This window comes from Macaca thibetana, chromosome 18, assembly GCF_024542745.1.
Source record: "Macaca thibetana thibetana isolate TM-01 chromosome 18, ASM2454274v1, whole genome shotgun sequence".
Classification (NCBI taxonomy): domain Eukaryota; kingdom Metazoa; phylum Chordata; class Mammalia; order Primates; family Cercopithecidae; genus Macaca; species Macaca thibetana.
Window position 1 is genome coordinate 63,317,729 of NC_065595.1, and position 18,478 is coordinate 63,336,206.

Genomic DNA, 18,478 nt, shown 5'->3' on the forward strand with positions numbered 1-18,478 from the left:
ATTTGAACACAGACTTTGATGGTTAAAAAGTACAAAATACACTGGGCTAAGTGATATTTTGAGTTCTTCCAGATACCTGCTTCTATTGATGGTGTGCGTTCTTGGAAAATTAATAAAGAAAGGCATAATGAGATGCTCTTTCTAGAAACTTTAGCAATAGACAGGGCGTAGGCCACAGCAAATTAGATCCAGCCACCAGAGTGGAAAGGGCAGGGGCTGGGACTGGAAGGAAATGTCTTGAGTATCCATCAAGTGTGGAGTTAGTGTTATTTTTTATTTTATTTCTATTTTTTTTTTTTTAGACAAAGTCTTGCTGTGTCACCCAGGCTGGATCTTGGCTCACTGTAACCTCTGCCTTCTGGGTTTAAGCGATTCTCCTGCCTCAGCTTCCCAAGTAGCTGGAAACTACAGGCTCATGCCACCAAGCCTGGCTAATTTTTTTGTATTTTTAGTAGAGATGGGGTTTCACTATGTTGGCCATGCTGGTCTTGAACTCCTGACCTCGTGATCTGCCTGCCTCGGCCTCCCAAAGTGCTGGGATTACAGGTGTGAGCCACCACACCTGGCTAGAATCAGTGTTATTAACACTGCGAGGAACATCAAGATAAATGCCTGCCTCTTGCTAGAGATTGAGGAACTTGAAAATAAGAGGAACTCAGGAAGACTTTTGAACGCCACTGCTTCTCTCCACCTCTCTCCACAACCAAGGGCCATGGAAATGCCACTTAGCCTCTCCAGATCTCAGTTTTCTCATCTGTAAACTGACAATCTTGGACTAGGAATCCCTTCTCAATTAAGTAATAAAATAGCTACATAAAAGGAAAGGGAAAAGAAGTGAGAGAAGGGAGTCCTGCGGAGGAGAGAGTACTGCTGAGCTCAGCTCTCTTGCTAAAGAGGGTTCACGGAGTGGGGAAGGGAGGAGGGGATGAAATTAACCACTGGTATGGGTTTCTAAGGCTCGTGTCAGTAAGATCAGTGAAGGAAGAAATTACCGTCCTGCCCACCATGGGCACAGTCTTCCAGAGGTTTCATGCCCCACTCTGGGGGCTCTGTGATGTGGACGATGGGTGGGGCCTCGGAGGCAAGAGAGAAGGGCTGTTGGGAGGAGAAATAGGGATAGGGAAAACAGTTTCAAATTTCCCATGATGGAAAGGCTACAGGAATTGGTTATCTAGATTTACAAATAGAATCTAATAAATAAAAATTGGGTTTGATTTTTTTTTTTATAGCAGTGTGAAAGTCAAAGTACATTTTTTAAAATATACTTTAAGTACTAGGGTACATGTGCACAACATGCAGGTTTGTTAGGTATGTATACATGTGCCGTGTTGGTGTGTTGCACCCATTAACTCGTCATTTACATTAGGCATATCTCCTAATGTTATCCCTCCTCCCTCCCCCCACCCCACGACAGGCCCCAGTGTGTGACGTTCCCTTCCTGTGTCCAAGTGTTCCCACTGTTCAATTCCCACCTATGAGTGAGAACATGCAGTGCTTGGTTTTTTGTCCTTGCGATAGTTTGCTGAGAATAATGGTTTCCAGCTTCATCCATATCCCTACAAAGGACAAGAACTCATCCTTTTTTATGGCTGCATAGTATTCCATGGTGTATATGTGCCACATTTTCTTAATCCAGGCTATCATTGATGGACATTTGGGTTGGTTCCAAGTCTTTGCTATTGTGAATAGTGCTGCAATATACATACGTGTGCATGTGTCTTTATAGCAGCATGATTGATAATCCTTTGGGTACATACCCAGTAATGGGATGGCTGGGTCAAATAGTATTTCTAGTTCTAGTTCCTTAAGGAATTGCCACTCTGTCTTCCACAATGGTTGAACTAGTTTACAGTCCCACCAACAGTGTAAAAGTGTTCCTATTTCTCCTCATCCTCTCCAGCACCTGTTGTTTCCTGACTTTTTAATGATCACCATTCTAACTGGTGTGAGATGATGTCTCATTGTGGTTTTCATTTGCATTTCTCTGATGGCCAGTGACGATGAGCATTTTTTCGTGTGTCTATTGGCTGCATAAGTATCTTCTTTTGAGAAGTGTCTGTTCATATCCTTCACCCACTTTTCGATGGGGTTGTTTGTTTTTTACTTGTAAATGTGTTTGAGTTCTTTGTAGATTCTGGATATTAGCCCTTTGTCAGATGAGTAGATTGCAAAATTTTTCTCCCATTCTGTAGGTTGCCTGTTCACTCTGATGGTAGTTTCTTTTGCTGTGCAGAAGCTCTTTAGTTTAATTAGATCCCATTTGTCAATTTTGGCTTTTGTTGTCATTGCTTTTGGTGTTTTAGACATGAAGTCCTTGCCCATGCCTACGTCCTGAATGGGATTGCCTAAGTTTTCTTCTAGGGTTTTTATGGTTTCAGGTCTAACATTTAAGTCTTTAATCCATCTTGAATTAATTTTTGTATAAGGTGTAAGGAAGGGATCCAGTTTCAGCTTTCTACATATGGCTAGCCAGTTTTCTCAGCACCATTTATTAAATAGGGAATCCTTTCCCCATTTCTTGTTTTTGTCAGGTTTGTCAAAGACCAGATGGTTGTAGATGTGTGGTGTTATTTCTGAGGGCTCTGTTCTGTTCCATTGGTCTATATCTCTGTTTTGGTACCAGTACCATTCTGTTTTGGTTACCGTAGCCTTGTAGTATAGTTTCAAGTCAGGTAGCGTGATGCCTCCTCCAGCTTTGTTCTTTTGGCTTAGGATTGTCTTGGCAATGCAGGCTCTTTTTTGATTCCATATGAACTTTAAAGTAGTTTTTTCCAATTCTGTGAAGAAAGTCATTGGTAGCTTGATGGGGATGGCATTGAATCTATAAATTACCTTGGGCAGTATGGCCATTTTCATGATATTGATTCTTCCTATCCATGAGCATGGAATGTTCTTCCATTTGTTTGTGTCCTCTTTTATTTCGTTGAGCAGTGGTTTGTAGTTCTCCCTGAAGAGGTCCTTCACATCCCTTGTAAGTTGGATTCCTAGGTATTTTATTCTCTTTGAAGCAACTGGCAGTTCACTCATGATTTGGCTCTCTGTTAGTCTATTACTGTTGTATAAGAATGCTTGTGATTTTTGCATATTGATTTTGTATCCTGAGACTTTGCTGAAGTTGCTTATTAGCTTAGGGAGATTCTGGGCTGAGACGATGGGGTTTCCTAAATATAGAATCATGTCATCTGCAAACAGGGACAATTTGACTTCCTCTTTTCCTAATTGAATACCCTTTATTTCTTTCTCCTGCCTGATTGCCCTGGCCAGAATTTCCAACACTATGTTGAATAGGAGTGGTGAGAGAGGGCATCCCTGTCTTGTTCCAGTTTTCAAGGGGAATGCTTCCAGTTTTTGCCCATTCAGTATGATATTGGCTGTGGGTCTGTCATAAATAGCTCTTATTATTTTGAGATACGTCCCATCAATACCTAATTTACTGAGGGTTTTTAGCATGAAGGGCTGTTGAGTTTTGTCAAAGGCCTTTTCTGCATCTATTGAGACAATCATGTGGTCTTTGTCTTTGGTTCTGTGTATATGCTGGATTACGTTTATTGATTTGCATATGTTGAACCAGCCTTGCAACCCAGGGATGAAGCCCACTTGATCGTGGTGGACAAGCTTTTCGATGTGCTGCTGGATTCGGTTTGCCAGTATTTTATTGACGATTTTTGCATCAATGTTCATCAGGGATATTGGTCTAAAATTCTCTTTTCCTGTTGTGTCTCTGCCAGGCTTTGGTATCAGGATGATGCTGGCCTCATAAACAAAGTACATGTTTTTAAAGAAGCATGAAAGTTCAAATGAGTCTCACTTGATGGCTTGTTCAGTTCATGAGATCATCTGGCATGAAATAAAATGTTGCTTTTTCCATGCAGTGATTGCGTAAGTCAAATATGGCAAAGCCACCTACACGATAATTTTCAGCCTATGGATTTGATTTTTCATAAGCCTCACCACACACCCCTCACAGAAAGCTCTTGTTTCTGGTGGATTCGTTTCACCTCCTTTGTGAAAGCCTTAGAGAGAAGGCAGTAAGCAGGGAAAATCAGCTATTTATAGGCATTTTTGACTAAAAGTGTCTGCTCAGCGTGCCATGGAATACTTCCAAGAGGTGGGAGAACAGGAAACTATCTAAAATCAACTAGAAGGCTGGAGGAGTGTTATGGGGGAATGACTTTGCAGGGGAGTCATTTTCAGAAAGCTCAGGTTTCATTTGCAAACAAATGACAGTTTCATCGACACCCCTTGAGTTACAGATAAGCCTTCGAAACTTTTACTAGTTAAGGAGAGAAGACAAAGACATAAAATTTCCAAGGAATACAGGTAGTTGGGTTCCTTTAAGGGACTTTAAAAGGAGAAGTCCTGCAGAAAGGCCTCCCTCCCTACTTATTTTCTGCCTAAGGGGATGCCAGTCAGATGGACGTCCACAGAGGAGCTTAGACTGGCAGGTGGCATTCAGAGTGTAAACTGCATGTCCCGGGGTGGCCTAACAGGGTCTTCCAGTGCCCATAGGATGATATCTATCATCACTATTTTCCACTTTTATAACCAAAAATGGCAGGCCTATTCAGTCAAGTTTTCATAATTAAGAGATATAATTTCATTAAATGTATTAAACACTTCCTGTGAATTCTGAATGGTTTTGTTTTCATTGTTTTGGTGACACTGGAGAAGCAAGTGAGGTAGACTTCAGACTGCCCAGAGTCACAGGGCTGACAGAAGAAGTTTGAACTGATGGTTCTGTGGAGAGGGTCATGAGACAGATCTTGCTCAGTGTTCACTCGCTCTTTTGAATTTCTACAGCATTAGAAGAATGATATATCTGGCTGAGGGACTTTGGGCATGAGCAAAGAAGAGTGATGGCCAAGGGCGTTTGGTCATCTATCAATGGCGGAAAAGCACCTATCAAGGTGCCACAGAGGAAATACTCCACGGAGAACCTGGTTCTCCTAACTCAATTAAAGCGGTGATGATGGTGGAGAGAGTTCCCTTGTAGACACCTCCCATGACTATTATTACTAATTAAACTTGTCCCGTTGACTTATCAGAGCTGTCTGGAGTAAGGCAGCAGGGGCTTGACAGACTTAAGGTATGAAAACAAAAGCAAGTGTGTGTTGTGGTTTTTTTTTTTTTTTCTTTTTTTGTGTGAATATACTTAAGCTTGAAGAAGCCAGAATGATATTCCATCAGCCAGTATCAAGCCATGGGGAAACCTGATCCACTGAGGCTGAGCTATCAAAAGATTAATCCAGGCTGGGTGCAGTGGCTCACAGCTGTAATCCCAGCAATTTGGGAGGCCGAGGTGGGAAGATCGCTTGAGGCCAAAAGTTTAAGACCATCTTAGGCAACATAGCGAAACCCCGTCTCTACATAAAAACTTAGCCTGGCATAGTGACGTGAGTCTGTAGTCCCAGCTACTCTGGAGGCTGAGGTGGGAGGGTCGCTTGAGCCCAGGAGGTCAGGGCTACCGTAAGCCGTGATCACACTACTGGACTCCATCCTGGATGACAAAGGGAAACACTGTCTTTCAAAAAAGAAAATAGAAAAAGATTGACTCTGTGATACTTTTGCCTTCAGATGAAAGCTTTCTGTGTTTAGTTGGCACACATGACAGTGAAGTTTTACACCTATAGTGTGATTAAGACCTACTTTCATCCCTCATTGGAAAGGGCTTTTCTTTACCACAGAATCAGATATTTTTTTTTTTTTTTTTTTGAGACGGAGTCTTGCTCTGTCGCCCAGGCTGGAGTGCAGTGGCCGGATCTCAGCTCACTGCAAGCTCCGCCTCCCGGGTTTACGCCATTCTCCTGCCTCAGCCTCCCGAGTAGCTGGGACTACAGGAGCCCACCACCGCGCCCGGCTAATTTTTTGTATTTTTTAGTAGAGACGGGGTTTCACCGTGTTAGCCAGGATGGTCTCGATCTCCTGACCTCGTGATCCGCCCGTCTCGGCCTCCCAAAGTGCTGGGATTACAGGCTTGAACCACCGCGCCCCGCCAAAATCAGATATGTTAATCCCAACTCCAGCTTAATAAAAACTAGATCAAGTAAAATATAAAGGAAAAAGTGGTATGGTACATGAAACATGGGAAAGAGATAAAGCTTGTTAATGTTTGAGGATCTATAAACTTGGAATATTTTCACACTGTATTTTTCATTTATTTCTCAAATTTGAAGTTTAATTTGTTTCTAAGACCTGAAGCAAACACAGTCATATCATCATGCCCATTTTACAGATGTAGAAATAGAAGTACTAAGTAGAGAGAGCCCAAAGTCATGCAGCAAGCCAGCATCAATAAAGCTTGCAGTCAGAGCACCTGGATCCCGTATTTCATCTATTAGGCTCTACTGCCCCCTTCAGTAAATACAGTGAGAAATTAAGCCTTACAGTTCTCTAGGATTGGGTTACTTAAAGTGCAGTTCTGGGATTGATCACTGTCAGAATCATCCCATATCTATGCAATCAGAATCTTCTGGGTTGATGTCACAGATCCTCATTTTACAGACACTCTCAAGGTGATTCTTGTGCACATAAAATTAAGGAATCTGTACCTGTAAATATTCAATGATAGAGCAAGTGGCCACACATATATATGATTCTCTACAGGTATACATGTGATATTATTGTGCCCATGTGTACCCATATTGATTCCACTTTACAATGTTTCATGTAGCATTTCCAATTTTAGAGATAAATCCTTTCCAATCACTTCCTTTTACATGTTGGGGGCAATAACTAAGAGATTAGCTAGTAGCTCTTAGTTTATATATCCTGTGCACTATTCCTCTCAGATTTGCTGCAGTTGCTCCCATTTAATATATTTGCTCCCATGGTCCCATTGTTCCAATATGTAATTCCTGCCTGTCACACCATACATATTTTTTATATATATAAAAAGTTTGGCCTTTGCAAATATGGTAACAGCTATGTTAATTTTTATCCTAGAGAAGTAAGATGAGGGATGCTGACTTCAAATGAGTGGAAGATGCTGGAAGGATGCATGCTGTCTTCAAAATCTAACTAGGGCTCTGAGCAAATTCCCTAAAGATCACATATCCTAATGCATTCTGCTCCATTCCTCCTCCTTTGCTACATGGTTTACCATGATGCAGGGAAAACTCATCCATAAAAGGAGAAGCATACCAATTTCTTTTCTTTGGAAGTTAAAATAAATAATTGCAGGCATGATTTAGTTAATCTTTGCCTCTTTTGAGACTTTCGAGTCACAAACTTGCTTCAACTCTAACTTTCAGATAATGTCACTTCTCCCTTTGCTTCCTTGTGCCTTGGCACCATTGCCTTAAAATGATGTTACGAGAATGGATAATAGAATATGTACAACATAAAGGGAACAGAACAGCACTTGTAGCCAGGCAGTGAGCCTGCGAGTGCCAGGTTCCACTGACAAGATGACTGATCTCATCGAGGTATTTCCTTAGGATTTTTCTCTTTTCAAAAAACTAAATTGGACTAAATAATTTTAAAGCCTTCTTTTATAAGGAGATTATTAGATGAAAAATAGATAGGAAGATACAATGTCCACATTGCAGGAAGATTAGTGTGAATGGGAAGCTATACCAGATGACCTTCTGATCAGGAGGTTCTATTATCTAAAACTGTCATTTTAAGGGGGGAAAACCCAACTCCGCCTGGTCCTTTAGTTATATACCTTATGATTTTAGAGTCTCAGAGAATTAAATCAGGGAGGAGTTAGACAATCTTGCAAGTGTATATTAAATTGTGGTTACAAAAATTAAGGAGAACAAAAGTAATTTCCTTTTATGATTGTTGGATGCCCCCTTATTAAGGGGACTAAAACCTCTTTATTCTTTATTCTATGTCCAGAGAAGCAGGACATCCCTAACTAGTCTACACTAATGGTCCAAGGTGAAGTTCAATATAATCAGTGGAAAAGCAAAGTAATGAATTTTCCACTAACATCTATGAAAAACCTGTTTCTCCACTTCATGGTCATTCCTCTTACATGGACTTTGTGAAATGGCATTCTTAAAACGGATCTGAGTTCATGAATCGGAGATCAAAGATGGCATGTGTATAAATGCATATTTTAGAAGTATTATTGGAGGGATACCTATGCGGATAGAAGGTGTATCTATAAACCTGCACACTTGCACCTGGCATGCAGTAACCCCAGGCTCATGTAATTCTGCTTCATAGACAGTTCTGTGATATCACAAGCCTGATTTTTGTGGGAAGTTTCCTAATTCTGTGAAACAGTGAGTAGAAACTCCAGTTGATAGAGAATAGTGACCTAATATACACAAAAAGACCTACACGTTCAGCAAATTCATTGTATAATATATCTTAGAAATGGAAAAAAAGCAGGCATATTGCCAGACTTTAGCAAATGAAACAAAAAGTTTTTAATGAGAGTCCTAAATATTCCTACATTTAAAAGATCAGGGAATCAGAAGAGGTCTTTCCTTAATCACGTGTGTGCTCTTCAAGACAAAAAAAAAAAAAATTAAAAACAGTAAAAACAAGAATTTGGTCAAAAGTAACAGTAAATGTTATGCCTTTCTTTACACAATATTTTCTCCTTTATCTCTGTATAACAGTAATTAATTGATTCTTTATATCATTACTTTTTAGTTTATAAACATAGAGGACTGGGTTGAATATAAATAAATCAGTCATTGAAAAAAATTAATGTAATTCCCTATGGTGGCTTTAACTTAAGAATTTGGAAAAACACATAAATATGAATTTACCAAAATAATGGGAAAAAAAATTCTCCCTGTGCAATAACCCGCTAAGACAGATTGTTGTCTTTGAACCTAAAACCAAAGTGGTGGAAAACATAATCTAATTACAAATTAAAGTCAGCTTGGCAATATTGCATATATTTTTTAGCAGTTCCTATAAAACCTGACACAAAAGAGCAATGTGTTCTACCATTCACAAATCACTGTGTAAAATTGTGTAATGCCATGATCTCAAGTGGGCCAGAGACTGTGGGTGAATGGTTCTCTTAAAGAATGGTGAATGATTACCTTGATTTACTGTCTTTAATTTGCAATCAAGCAAACCATCTTCTAAGGAGAATGGAAAAAGGGGAAATGAAATCTCCTGGCCCCTGAGAGATCCAAGGCTAGCTTTTCTCTTTCACTCTTTGCTAACTAATGCTATGCCTTTAATTAGTAGATTGGAATTCTGTGAGATCAGAAAGTGAGTGTTACAGGCAGAAACCTCGGACTGTGGCTAACCAAGCATTTTGGTGTTGCCGAAAATGTCTTTAGAAAACAATGAAACTGGAGGCCAAGAATACCAAAGTTTCTTTAACAACTCCCAGTAAGGCTTTCCTGTATAGTTTTGATCTTGCCTTTACTACCACTGAGTCTTTCTGGACCCCTGCTTTCTCACAGTGTTTTGTCAATTGTTTTTTTCCCTCTATTAATTGGACATGACAAGAGTGAGAATAATAGAGAATCAGAGAGACAGAGAGAGAGAGAGGAGAATTAACAGGATTCTGCTGCTGATCACTGATTCCACATTCAAAGTTAGCACCGGCTGGAGCAATCTCATCTTTCTATGAATGAAGAGGACATCTCTACAAGATCAGTGAAAAACAGGCAGACTGTACAAACCCAATAGGAAATCCATTCAGGAACCTTGACATTCACTTGCTGGATTATTAAGGCAATTTAAATTAAAAATAAAGAAAATCATCAATGAATGTGATGGATGGGATTTCAGAAAAACGCAGCAAAGAAACATCCAAGCAGCCAAAGTCAGTAGCAGAACCGTTCAGCACTTTCACAAATTGCATGTAAAGTAGTTTTAACTGAATTGGGAGACTTAAAATTGTTCTAACACAAGAGGGAGGAAAAACTCAGCCAGGGAAAGAAAGCTCCCACTGGGCAAAGATGGAAATAATCTTGAACAGATTATTGAAAAAATAATTTTACCTGTATTTAAAAGATCCTGGAATCATGCTTATGAACGCTTCCTCAGTGATCTTGTGTGGTGCCTTATTTAAGCAGACCCCCACCCCCCAAAAGAGCAATCATCACAAATGTTAATTTTGCAAAGGAGCAGTAAGTATTCAGAATCCTGGCGCTGGAAAACAACCGATCATATTTCAATCACCAGCCATATAACATCCGCTAACAGCACCTAGCAGATCTAAGGAGATCATGTGTCATTTAAAGATTTTATAAAGCCCTGGTGGAGACACAGATTTGTAGGTATCTGATGTCTCCACCTGCTTTTTTACTATCTGTACATACATTAGTTTGTCAGCTCTTTCAGTCTCACTAGCCATTATTTAGAGGAGAAATAAAATCACAGATACTACCCCTTCCTCTCCCTACCACAAAAACCATCCAAATCAACAACACTCTATTATCAAATACAAAGTAATAAAAGAGTTATACCCAAACCTGGTCAGTCCTTCCATTTCTTGAAACTTGCACACAAACTGAAGAAACCCACTCAGCCTTAAAAAGGTCGATCATTTTGCTTTCCTAAAATTTCATCTCTGGGAGTGCTTTCCTTCTCGGTCTGTCTTGCTCTCTCTCTCGCTCCCTCTGTCTCTCTCTCTCCACTTCTACCGGGGAGAGAGCGTTTTGTTTCCCTTTTCCTGTTTCTACGGCTGAATGAATGCAAAATACACGGTTTGAAGGGCTTTTTCTTTTAGGTTAACAGTTGGAAATCTAAAATCTTGCTCTTCTGAATGGCTTTACATGTCAGTCACTCGACATACAACATTTACATAAAGAGGCATAAACGGAACCAAGATTTCTGCTTTTTAAAAGCAAAAACAAAACAACAACAAAAACTACCTTTTATTCTATCTCTGAACCTCTTCCTATTTTATTTATTTAACTATTAAGCACTTACCCTGAGATGTGCCATAAATGCTTTATTCCAAATGTATAAGAGCCAACCACATCTCAACTGAGAATTAAACAGTTTTAATGTCTTCAAATCCATGTTCCTGCTCCCAACCCTAATACAGACAGTCACTGGCAGCGGTACAATAGTTCTAAACAGCAGACATCTGATTCTTGACATTTAAAAATAACAATATTGGAAAAAAAGGAGTCCCTTTTTTATTAACTACAGACAGCTTGTCAGCGAGCACATATCACTCATAATATAATTGACCGTATTAACTGGGACTTGCAGTGATTTCAAGCTACAGTATTTGATTCCTAAGTCAATGTCAGGCAGAGGCTAAATACCTATAGACTTCTCATTTTCTATAGAATCATGGCAATGACCTACATTAAGCTAATTCTAAGTGATAATTCTGCAAAGAGAGAAGCAGAGGTTTGCTAGTATTTAGACTTTATTATTGGTGATTATTAATTTCATCTTTGTTAGTCTTGAATTAAATTAGGGACATAATCAGTTGTTTCATTGTTAGTCTGATTTCACATCCGCGCCCTGTTAACTTCTCACACGCATTTGAGGTCAGATGCACACATACATTTACCACAAAACAAATGAGGTAATAAAAGAAAAAATATGCACTCATTTCCATTACTGAAGCATATTATGGAGTTGGACAGGTTTGGGATCAAGTGCTAGCTCCCCACTTACTGTTTATGTGTTCCTGGGCAAATGATTTCAGCATTTGTGCCTGTTTTGCTGTCTATAAATCTAAAGTAAATAATACTCTACAAAGTTGTTTTGAGTACTTAATGAGATATACCCAGTTTCTGGCACATAATAGATATTTGATATACACTGCTTCCTTCCTCTGCTTTGTATTTGGAGGAGGTAGAGATTGGGTGTAGTAAATGAACACAGACTTTGAAGGCAGAGAAATCAGTTTTGACCCAGCATGTTGCCACATACTAGCTGTGTGTCCTTGGGCAAGTTACTTAACCTAATTTACAAAAACTTAGGTTCTTCGACTGTGAAATATCTCTAGAATTTTAAAGAGCAAATTAGATAACATCTGAAAAACATATAGTAGGCATCTCTGAAATGAGAGTCCTGGGACTTCCAGCTCTTGACAATAGTTCTAATTAGTACTCCGACACATGTAATTTGAGAGTTTGAAAATGCGTACTGAGATCATATATCTTTTGGAGGAAGTGCCTCATTTTCTAGCAGAGGAAGGAAGTCCAGAGAGCTGAAAGAATGTTTCCAGGTCATGTTACTAGTTAGTGGCAAATAAGGACTAGAATGCTCTTGGAACTAGTAGAATAGTGCTTTGCCTACTAAATCTCTAATACTGAAGTTAAATCCATTTATAAATCCAGCTTCAATATTAGTTGGCAATTAAGGCAATAGAACTGAAAAAGAAAAGAAAAAAAAAAAGAACTCCAAAGAAACCCTTTCCCTCTCTGTTTTCCCAAATTTACTTCTAAGAATGAGCCTATAGATGAAAGTGTTCCCTTGGAACGGCTGGCGCGGGGGCTAACCCCATCTTCCTCAGCAGCCCTTGCACGGGATGGCAGATCCTCTTTTCATTTCCTAGAAGCAAGAAGGGAGCAGCAGCCCATTTCTCAGGAGGTATTTTCTATTCTCCTCTGATCCCATATGAATGTTTGGCTCTCTCTTCCCTTTCATTACAGCATCTCTTCAGCCTCAGCACATGGTTTGGGAGGTGCACACTGGTTTACATTTAATTCATTTACTAACATACTACCTCCCCACATTGAAATATAGATTTTTTTCCCCTAGTTTTAAAGCCTTGCATAAAATAGAAATTTAATAAATTCAACATCTATTAATAAGGATTATCTTGGAGTTTAGTTTATATTTAAAAGGTTGAACTAGCTTGGTTAATTATTGCCCAATGTAGGACAGAATATGTGAAACTATTTTCAACGTTTCAATAATTTCAGAATTAAAAACAAAGGTGCTTTGGTGTCAAAGACAGATTAGCTATTACTCTGGGGAAGAAGGGAGGTAAAAGGGATTAATACGAGTGTGTATGTGATCCATTGTAATGAATGTTTTAGTTCTGTATGACGGGTAATGTATAAATGGGTGTTTTATTTGTTTTTTCTTTATACCTTTCTGTAAGCCTCAAATGTTTCATTAAAAAATGGCTTAAAGAAGGCAAATAATTTGAAAATAGAATTCTCAAATCTTTTAGAAGGAGATCCAATAATGCTACTATACTAAATCCCATACTTCAGCCTTTAAGATTTCATTCTGATTTTACTGAAAAACTTTAATAATAATATGCTTATTTTAAAGATTTTATTTTCTTCTTGCTCACCATTTTTCATGCCTTTGATTTCAGGTCTGTGCTAGGGCATATTAGAAAGAGTTTGGCTTTGTCATCAAACAGACCTGAGTCTAAATCTCAGTTGTACAACCTCCAGAACATGGGACTTTAAATCACTTGATATTTCTAAGTGTCAGTTTCTTCTCTCATAAAAATACAGTATTATTACATTCAGTAATCTCAGGATTATTACAAAGATTAAATGAAATACGAAATGTGAACACATTTGCTATAGCATCTGGTATATAGTAGATTTTCAATTAATATCACTTTCCTTCTTTCTTTCCTTATCCTTCCACGTTTTACCACTACCTGAGATTGTGACTCCAAAAAGGTATAAAAAAGAAAGAAAAATGAACCTAAGGTAGGAAGAATGTAGGCATACAGGCAAATATAATGAAAACATTTCATTACTAATGAAGGCTTATGCTAGATCCATACACAGCATCCTTTACTCTGATACTTCTCATCTAATCTCATCATTACTTACTTAAGTACAGGTGTTTTTTTTTTTTTTCTTTCAATTTGTTTTGTTTTTGCCACTGGTCATAGAATTTTTGCAGACAAAATGTGTGGTACTCTAGGGCTTTTATCTCTTTACTCCTTACTTTTTTCAAGACAGATATCCTTACCGAAATACTTTACTTTCAGTGGTGGGTGAGCTTTACGTTCTTAAAGAGTTTCTAGAGCTTTCAGTTGCAACCTTCATAATGGCCATTTCTCCAAGTTAAGAGACTGGGTTCTGGTCCCACCTCTGCCACATGCTAACGGTTTAACTCACTAAGTATTTACCTTTCTTGGTGTCTACTTCTTCATATGCTAAGTGGATTAAATGATTCTTTGAGCTCGGAAATTGTTATAGTTCTTGATAACTTATTAACATGTACCAACCTTACGGGAAATTAGGCAACACGACCTTCAGTGGGAAATACGGACCACGTTATTGTGTGTTGTGTGTGAAAACTGTCCATGTGCTGGTGCTTCTTCTGAACTCCAAGAACAGGCTCTGGCACTGCCCTTGTCCAGGGATTGCCAGCTTGGGGTCTTCTCAGGGATTGGTGGAGGCATTCCCAAGGGAGCCAGATTTGCCAGGAGGAGTTCAAAGGGAGCAAAAAAGATGAACTCCTCGAAGGAAGAATTTTTCTTTGTATTTCTTCTTAAGGTGGGAGTGTAAAATGGGAGTGGGTATGTTATACTTTTATAGCTCAGTAATTTTTTTTTTTAAGATGAGGCTACCAGGAGGGAACAGAGAAGAAAAGACACTTCGAAAAAGGAAAAGATGAGAGTCCTCCTTATGGAAAAATGTGTCTTGGGAAAAATTACAATACCACAGCAAGGAGGTAGGGAAGAAGAAGACCCTCTCCTATATTTTTCTCCGGGTAACATCTGGTTTCAGTGCACTGGAGGAAAACATAAGGAGACGGCGGCAGGGAAGAGCAGCCTGCCGTGGCTCTGTAGGTGTGTGGGATTTACGCCCTGACACTAATTGTATTTTACTTCTCTGATCCTTCCTCCTTTTCCTCCTCCTCTCTGTTGTCCTGGGTCTCTGCAGCTGTGTTTGTCAGGTCCCCAAACTGGCTAGCTCCCCACCTCCTCAGGGCACAGGGTGTCTTCCTGATTTGCTGTGCCCTTGGGGTGGAAGCTCAGGTGGGGTGTAGTTACTGATGGTGCTGGTGATGACCATCGCAGTGTTCTAACATAGCTTCAGGCAGGATTTCACAATGAAAACCACCCCACAACCCTGAATAGATTTAAGGAAACTCTTTCCATAATTCAAAAGATCATCGTTTACTTTTGAATTAAAGAAAGGTGGACTTATTTTAAAATTCTCTGTAGACTTCCCTTTCCTCTCTTTCCCATCCTATGATCCCTCAGACAGAAGAGGAACGCCATCATAACTCGTTGCCTTTCCATAGGCGTGCTTTTCAAAGCACTTGGATATATAGTATCTTAAGATAACCCGATGAGGTCGGTAACACTGGGTTCTTTGCATTTTCCCCACATGAGCAATTCGGCACAGAGATGCCAAATAATTTGCACAGGTTCATATCTTAATAGAAAATTCAGAGTAGTGCCAAGACTAGAACCAGGAGAAATGCCCACACAAGCATGCCAGGTACTACTTCTAAGCCTCCATCACTGACAGAAATGGTACCTGCAAGTACTGGCAGGAGCGTTCTTGCTGACACGACTCGGACTTCACCATGGCCTGGTCCATGTTCACCGAGGCCTTCTGGTAAACCTCCCGGGCCCGGCTCACGGTGAGCGTGGAGGACCAGGCGCTCTTCTTCAGCAGCGGGGTGTCCAGGGTGACCGGCAGGTTGGCGCAGGTGGAGCACTTGACGTCGTTGTTGCTCCGGGAGGCCTTCACCGCCTGCTCGCTGATGGTGTTGTAGGCCTCCATGAAGTACTGTGAGGCCGAGCGGTCGGGGCACCTGCCCATGGTCATCACGCCCGAGGGGGTGTGGTAGATGCACATGTCACCATCCAGGTTGTCGTCCGAGCTCCACCAGCCCGGGGAGGTGCTGGGCCGGGCTTTGGGCTCCGCGCGCCGCTCCTTGCTCTTGCTGCGCTTGCCATAGCGCGCCGCCTGCGCCTCGTCGGGGCTGGCCTTGCCCCCGTTGACGCTGCCCTTGGACGGCCCCTCCAGGGAGTGCGACTTGGTGAAGAGCTTCTGGACCGAGTGCACCAGGTGGCGGATGCGGCCGGGGCTGTCGCTGCGGTGCTCCACAGCCGTGCGCTTGTACTGCAGAGTGTGATAGCCATCGCGGCTGAGTGGCAGCTGCCGCTCGAACTGGTCCAGCAGGTTGGCGGGGATGCGGTTCGCCTTGGTGGCCAGGGTGCGGGGCACCAGGGCGCACTCGTCCTTCAGCTCCTGCTGCGAGGTGTAGTGCCTGCGGGGGAAGGTGCTGCTGGCCAGCGGGTCGCTGAAGGGTCCCACGCACTCAGCTTGGAAGGAGTTCCGCTGGGTGTAGTACGGGTGGTCCGCGGGGTGGTGCTCCACCGGGCTCAGCAGGTAGGGCTTGCGGTCCGAGTGGTGCGACAGCGAGTCACAGGCCGAGTCGCAGGTGACCCCGTGGTGATGGCTGCGGCTGCCCGATAGCCCTTTCATTGCGGACGGGAAGCAGCCACCGGGGTCATGGACACCCGGGAGTCAGGTTCCAGACCCGTCTCGGGCAGAGATCTGGGGGAATGAAGAAGAGGGCAAAGTCGTTAATATTTCTCTTGGAAATTAGGTATTGCACTTTACAGGGTCTTGCTTTGTTGCCCAGGCTGGAGTGCAGAGGTGCCATCTCTGCTTCCTGCAGCCTCCACATCCTGGGCTCAAGCCATCCTTCCACAACAGCCTCCTGAGTAGCTAGGACTACAGGCAGACACCACCACCCTTGGCTAATTTTTCGTAGAGACAAGGTCTCACTATATTGCCCAGACTTGGTCTCGAACTCCTGGGCTCAAGCGATCCTCCCACTTTGGCCTCCCTTAAGCGCTGGGATTACAGGCGTGAGCAACCCTGCAGGCCTGGTATTGATCTTTTGAGGGTGCCATCTGCGACTGTGTTCATTTTTGGCAGAACTTATCAGTGTCCCTAAAACCAGCTTGAATTCATTATTGGAAAAGCTTTGTCACCTCTGTGGGGCAGGAAAGCTGACTCCGAAGCCTGTAGGGAAAGAAGGGGGAGGTAAAGCTAGAAAACCAGAAAATGGAAGCCGGGCGCGGTGGCTCATGCCTGTATTCCCCACACTTTGGGAAGCCCAGGCGGGTAGATCACCTGAGGTCAGGAGTTTGAGACCAGCCTGGCCAACATGGTGAAACCGTCTCTACTAAAATACAAAAATTAGCTGGGCATGGTGGTGGGTGCCTGTAATCGTAGCTACTGGGGAGGCTGAGGCAGGAGAATTGCTTGAACCCTGGAGGTGGAGCTTGCAGTGAGCCGAGATGGCCCCACTGCACTCCAGCCTGGGGAACAGAGGAAGACTCCGTCTCAGAAAAGAAAAAAACCAAAAAAAAAAAAAAAAAAAAAAAAAAGAAAACAGAAAACTAGGAAAAGGAAACTATATTTTTAAAAAGGCAAATTGTTTTTAAATTATTTGAAAGAATAACTCTCCTCCCCTCTATGACCACAATAACTGGATGTATCTTTCTCTTGCTTCTTGGGTCTTACTTTTTGTTTCTTTTTCTTTTTTTGAGACGGAGTTTTTGCTCTGTCGCCCAGGCTACAGTGCAATGGCACGATCTCGGCTCACTGCAACCTCTGTCTCCCAGGTTCAAGTGATTCCCCTGCCCCAGCCTCTAGAGTAGCTGGGATTACAGGAGCCTGCTACCATGGCTGGCTAATTTTTGTATTTATGAGGTTTCACCATGTTGGTCAGGCTAGTCTCTACATGTTAATCGTTAAAGATAGAACCAGAGAGGGGCTCCGTTTCTCTGGGAGACCTTTGCTGGTTCTCCTAGCAGAGAGAATTAGTTCCTGTCTTCTGTTTCCACCACATCTGAAACTCACTCCCCAGAACCTACAGAGTTGCTTGCTTCAGGATCTCTCTTCCAGCTTACATTCCTTGCCACCCAGTCTATTAGTCACCTTATGTACCCCCACCTAGTGTCGATCCAGCCATGTAAGCACATAATAATAGCACTCCATAAATGTGAATGAAAATGTGAGTTAAAAAACAAGATGAGCCAGGCGTGGTGGCTCACACCTGTAATCCCAGCACTTTGGGAGGCCGAGGCAGGTGGATCACGAGGTCAGGAGATCAAGACCATCCTGGCTAACACGGTGAAACCCAGTCTCTACAAAAAATTAGCCAGGCGAGGTGGCGGGTGCCTGTGGTCCCAGCTACTTGGGAGGCTGAGGCAGGAGAATGGCATGAATCCAGAAGGCAGAGCTTGCAGTGAGCCGAGATCATGCCACTGCACTCCAGCCTGGGTGACAGAGCAAGACTCTGTCTCAAAACAAAACAAAACAAACAAACAAACAAAAAAAACAACAACAGGATGACTAACAGAAGCCAATGGCACCTCATATTTCTAGGATATATCTGTCTTCTGTTGCATACTTTCCTTTTTGAATTCTGTAGGAACAACTGCACCACACAAACAATCCCCCCAGGTTACTCAGAACGGGAAAAAGTAAAGATATGGCAAATAAATCAGAAATGTAGAGAAAATCTGCCCAGGTGTTTCTGTCAATCGAGGGTCAAGAGCTTTCTCTAAACAAACTGAGAGAACAAGTAAGCGTGACTTGGCTAATTTGAGGATCATGTATCTCTT

General features: G+C 41.8%; 1 protein-coding gene across 17 annotated transcripts in view; it reads right to left on the reverse strand.

Moving 5' to 3' along the window:
- Positions 1-18,478, reverse strand: part of DLGAP1 (DLG associated protein 1) — a 959,039-nt gene that overhangs the window by 350,953 nt on the left and 589,608 nt on the right. For 5 of the 17 annotated variants that reach the window (XM_050767436.1, XM_050767440.1, XM_050767437.1 and 2 more), the window contains exon 5: positions 15,366-16,394. In XM_050767436.1, coding sequence (XP_050623393.1) covers positions 15,366-16,322 — 957 coding nt within the window. In that variant the 5' untranslated portion in view covers positions 16,323-16,394. Of the gene's footprint in view, positions 1-10,394; positions 10,724-10,860; positions 11,010-15,365; positions 16,395-18,478 lie in introns of those variants that run through there. The other 12 variants (XM_050767445.1, XM_050767442.1, XM_050767441.1 and 9 more) reach the window with 9 other exon arrangements.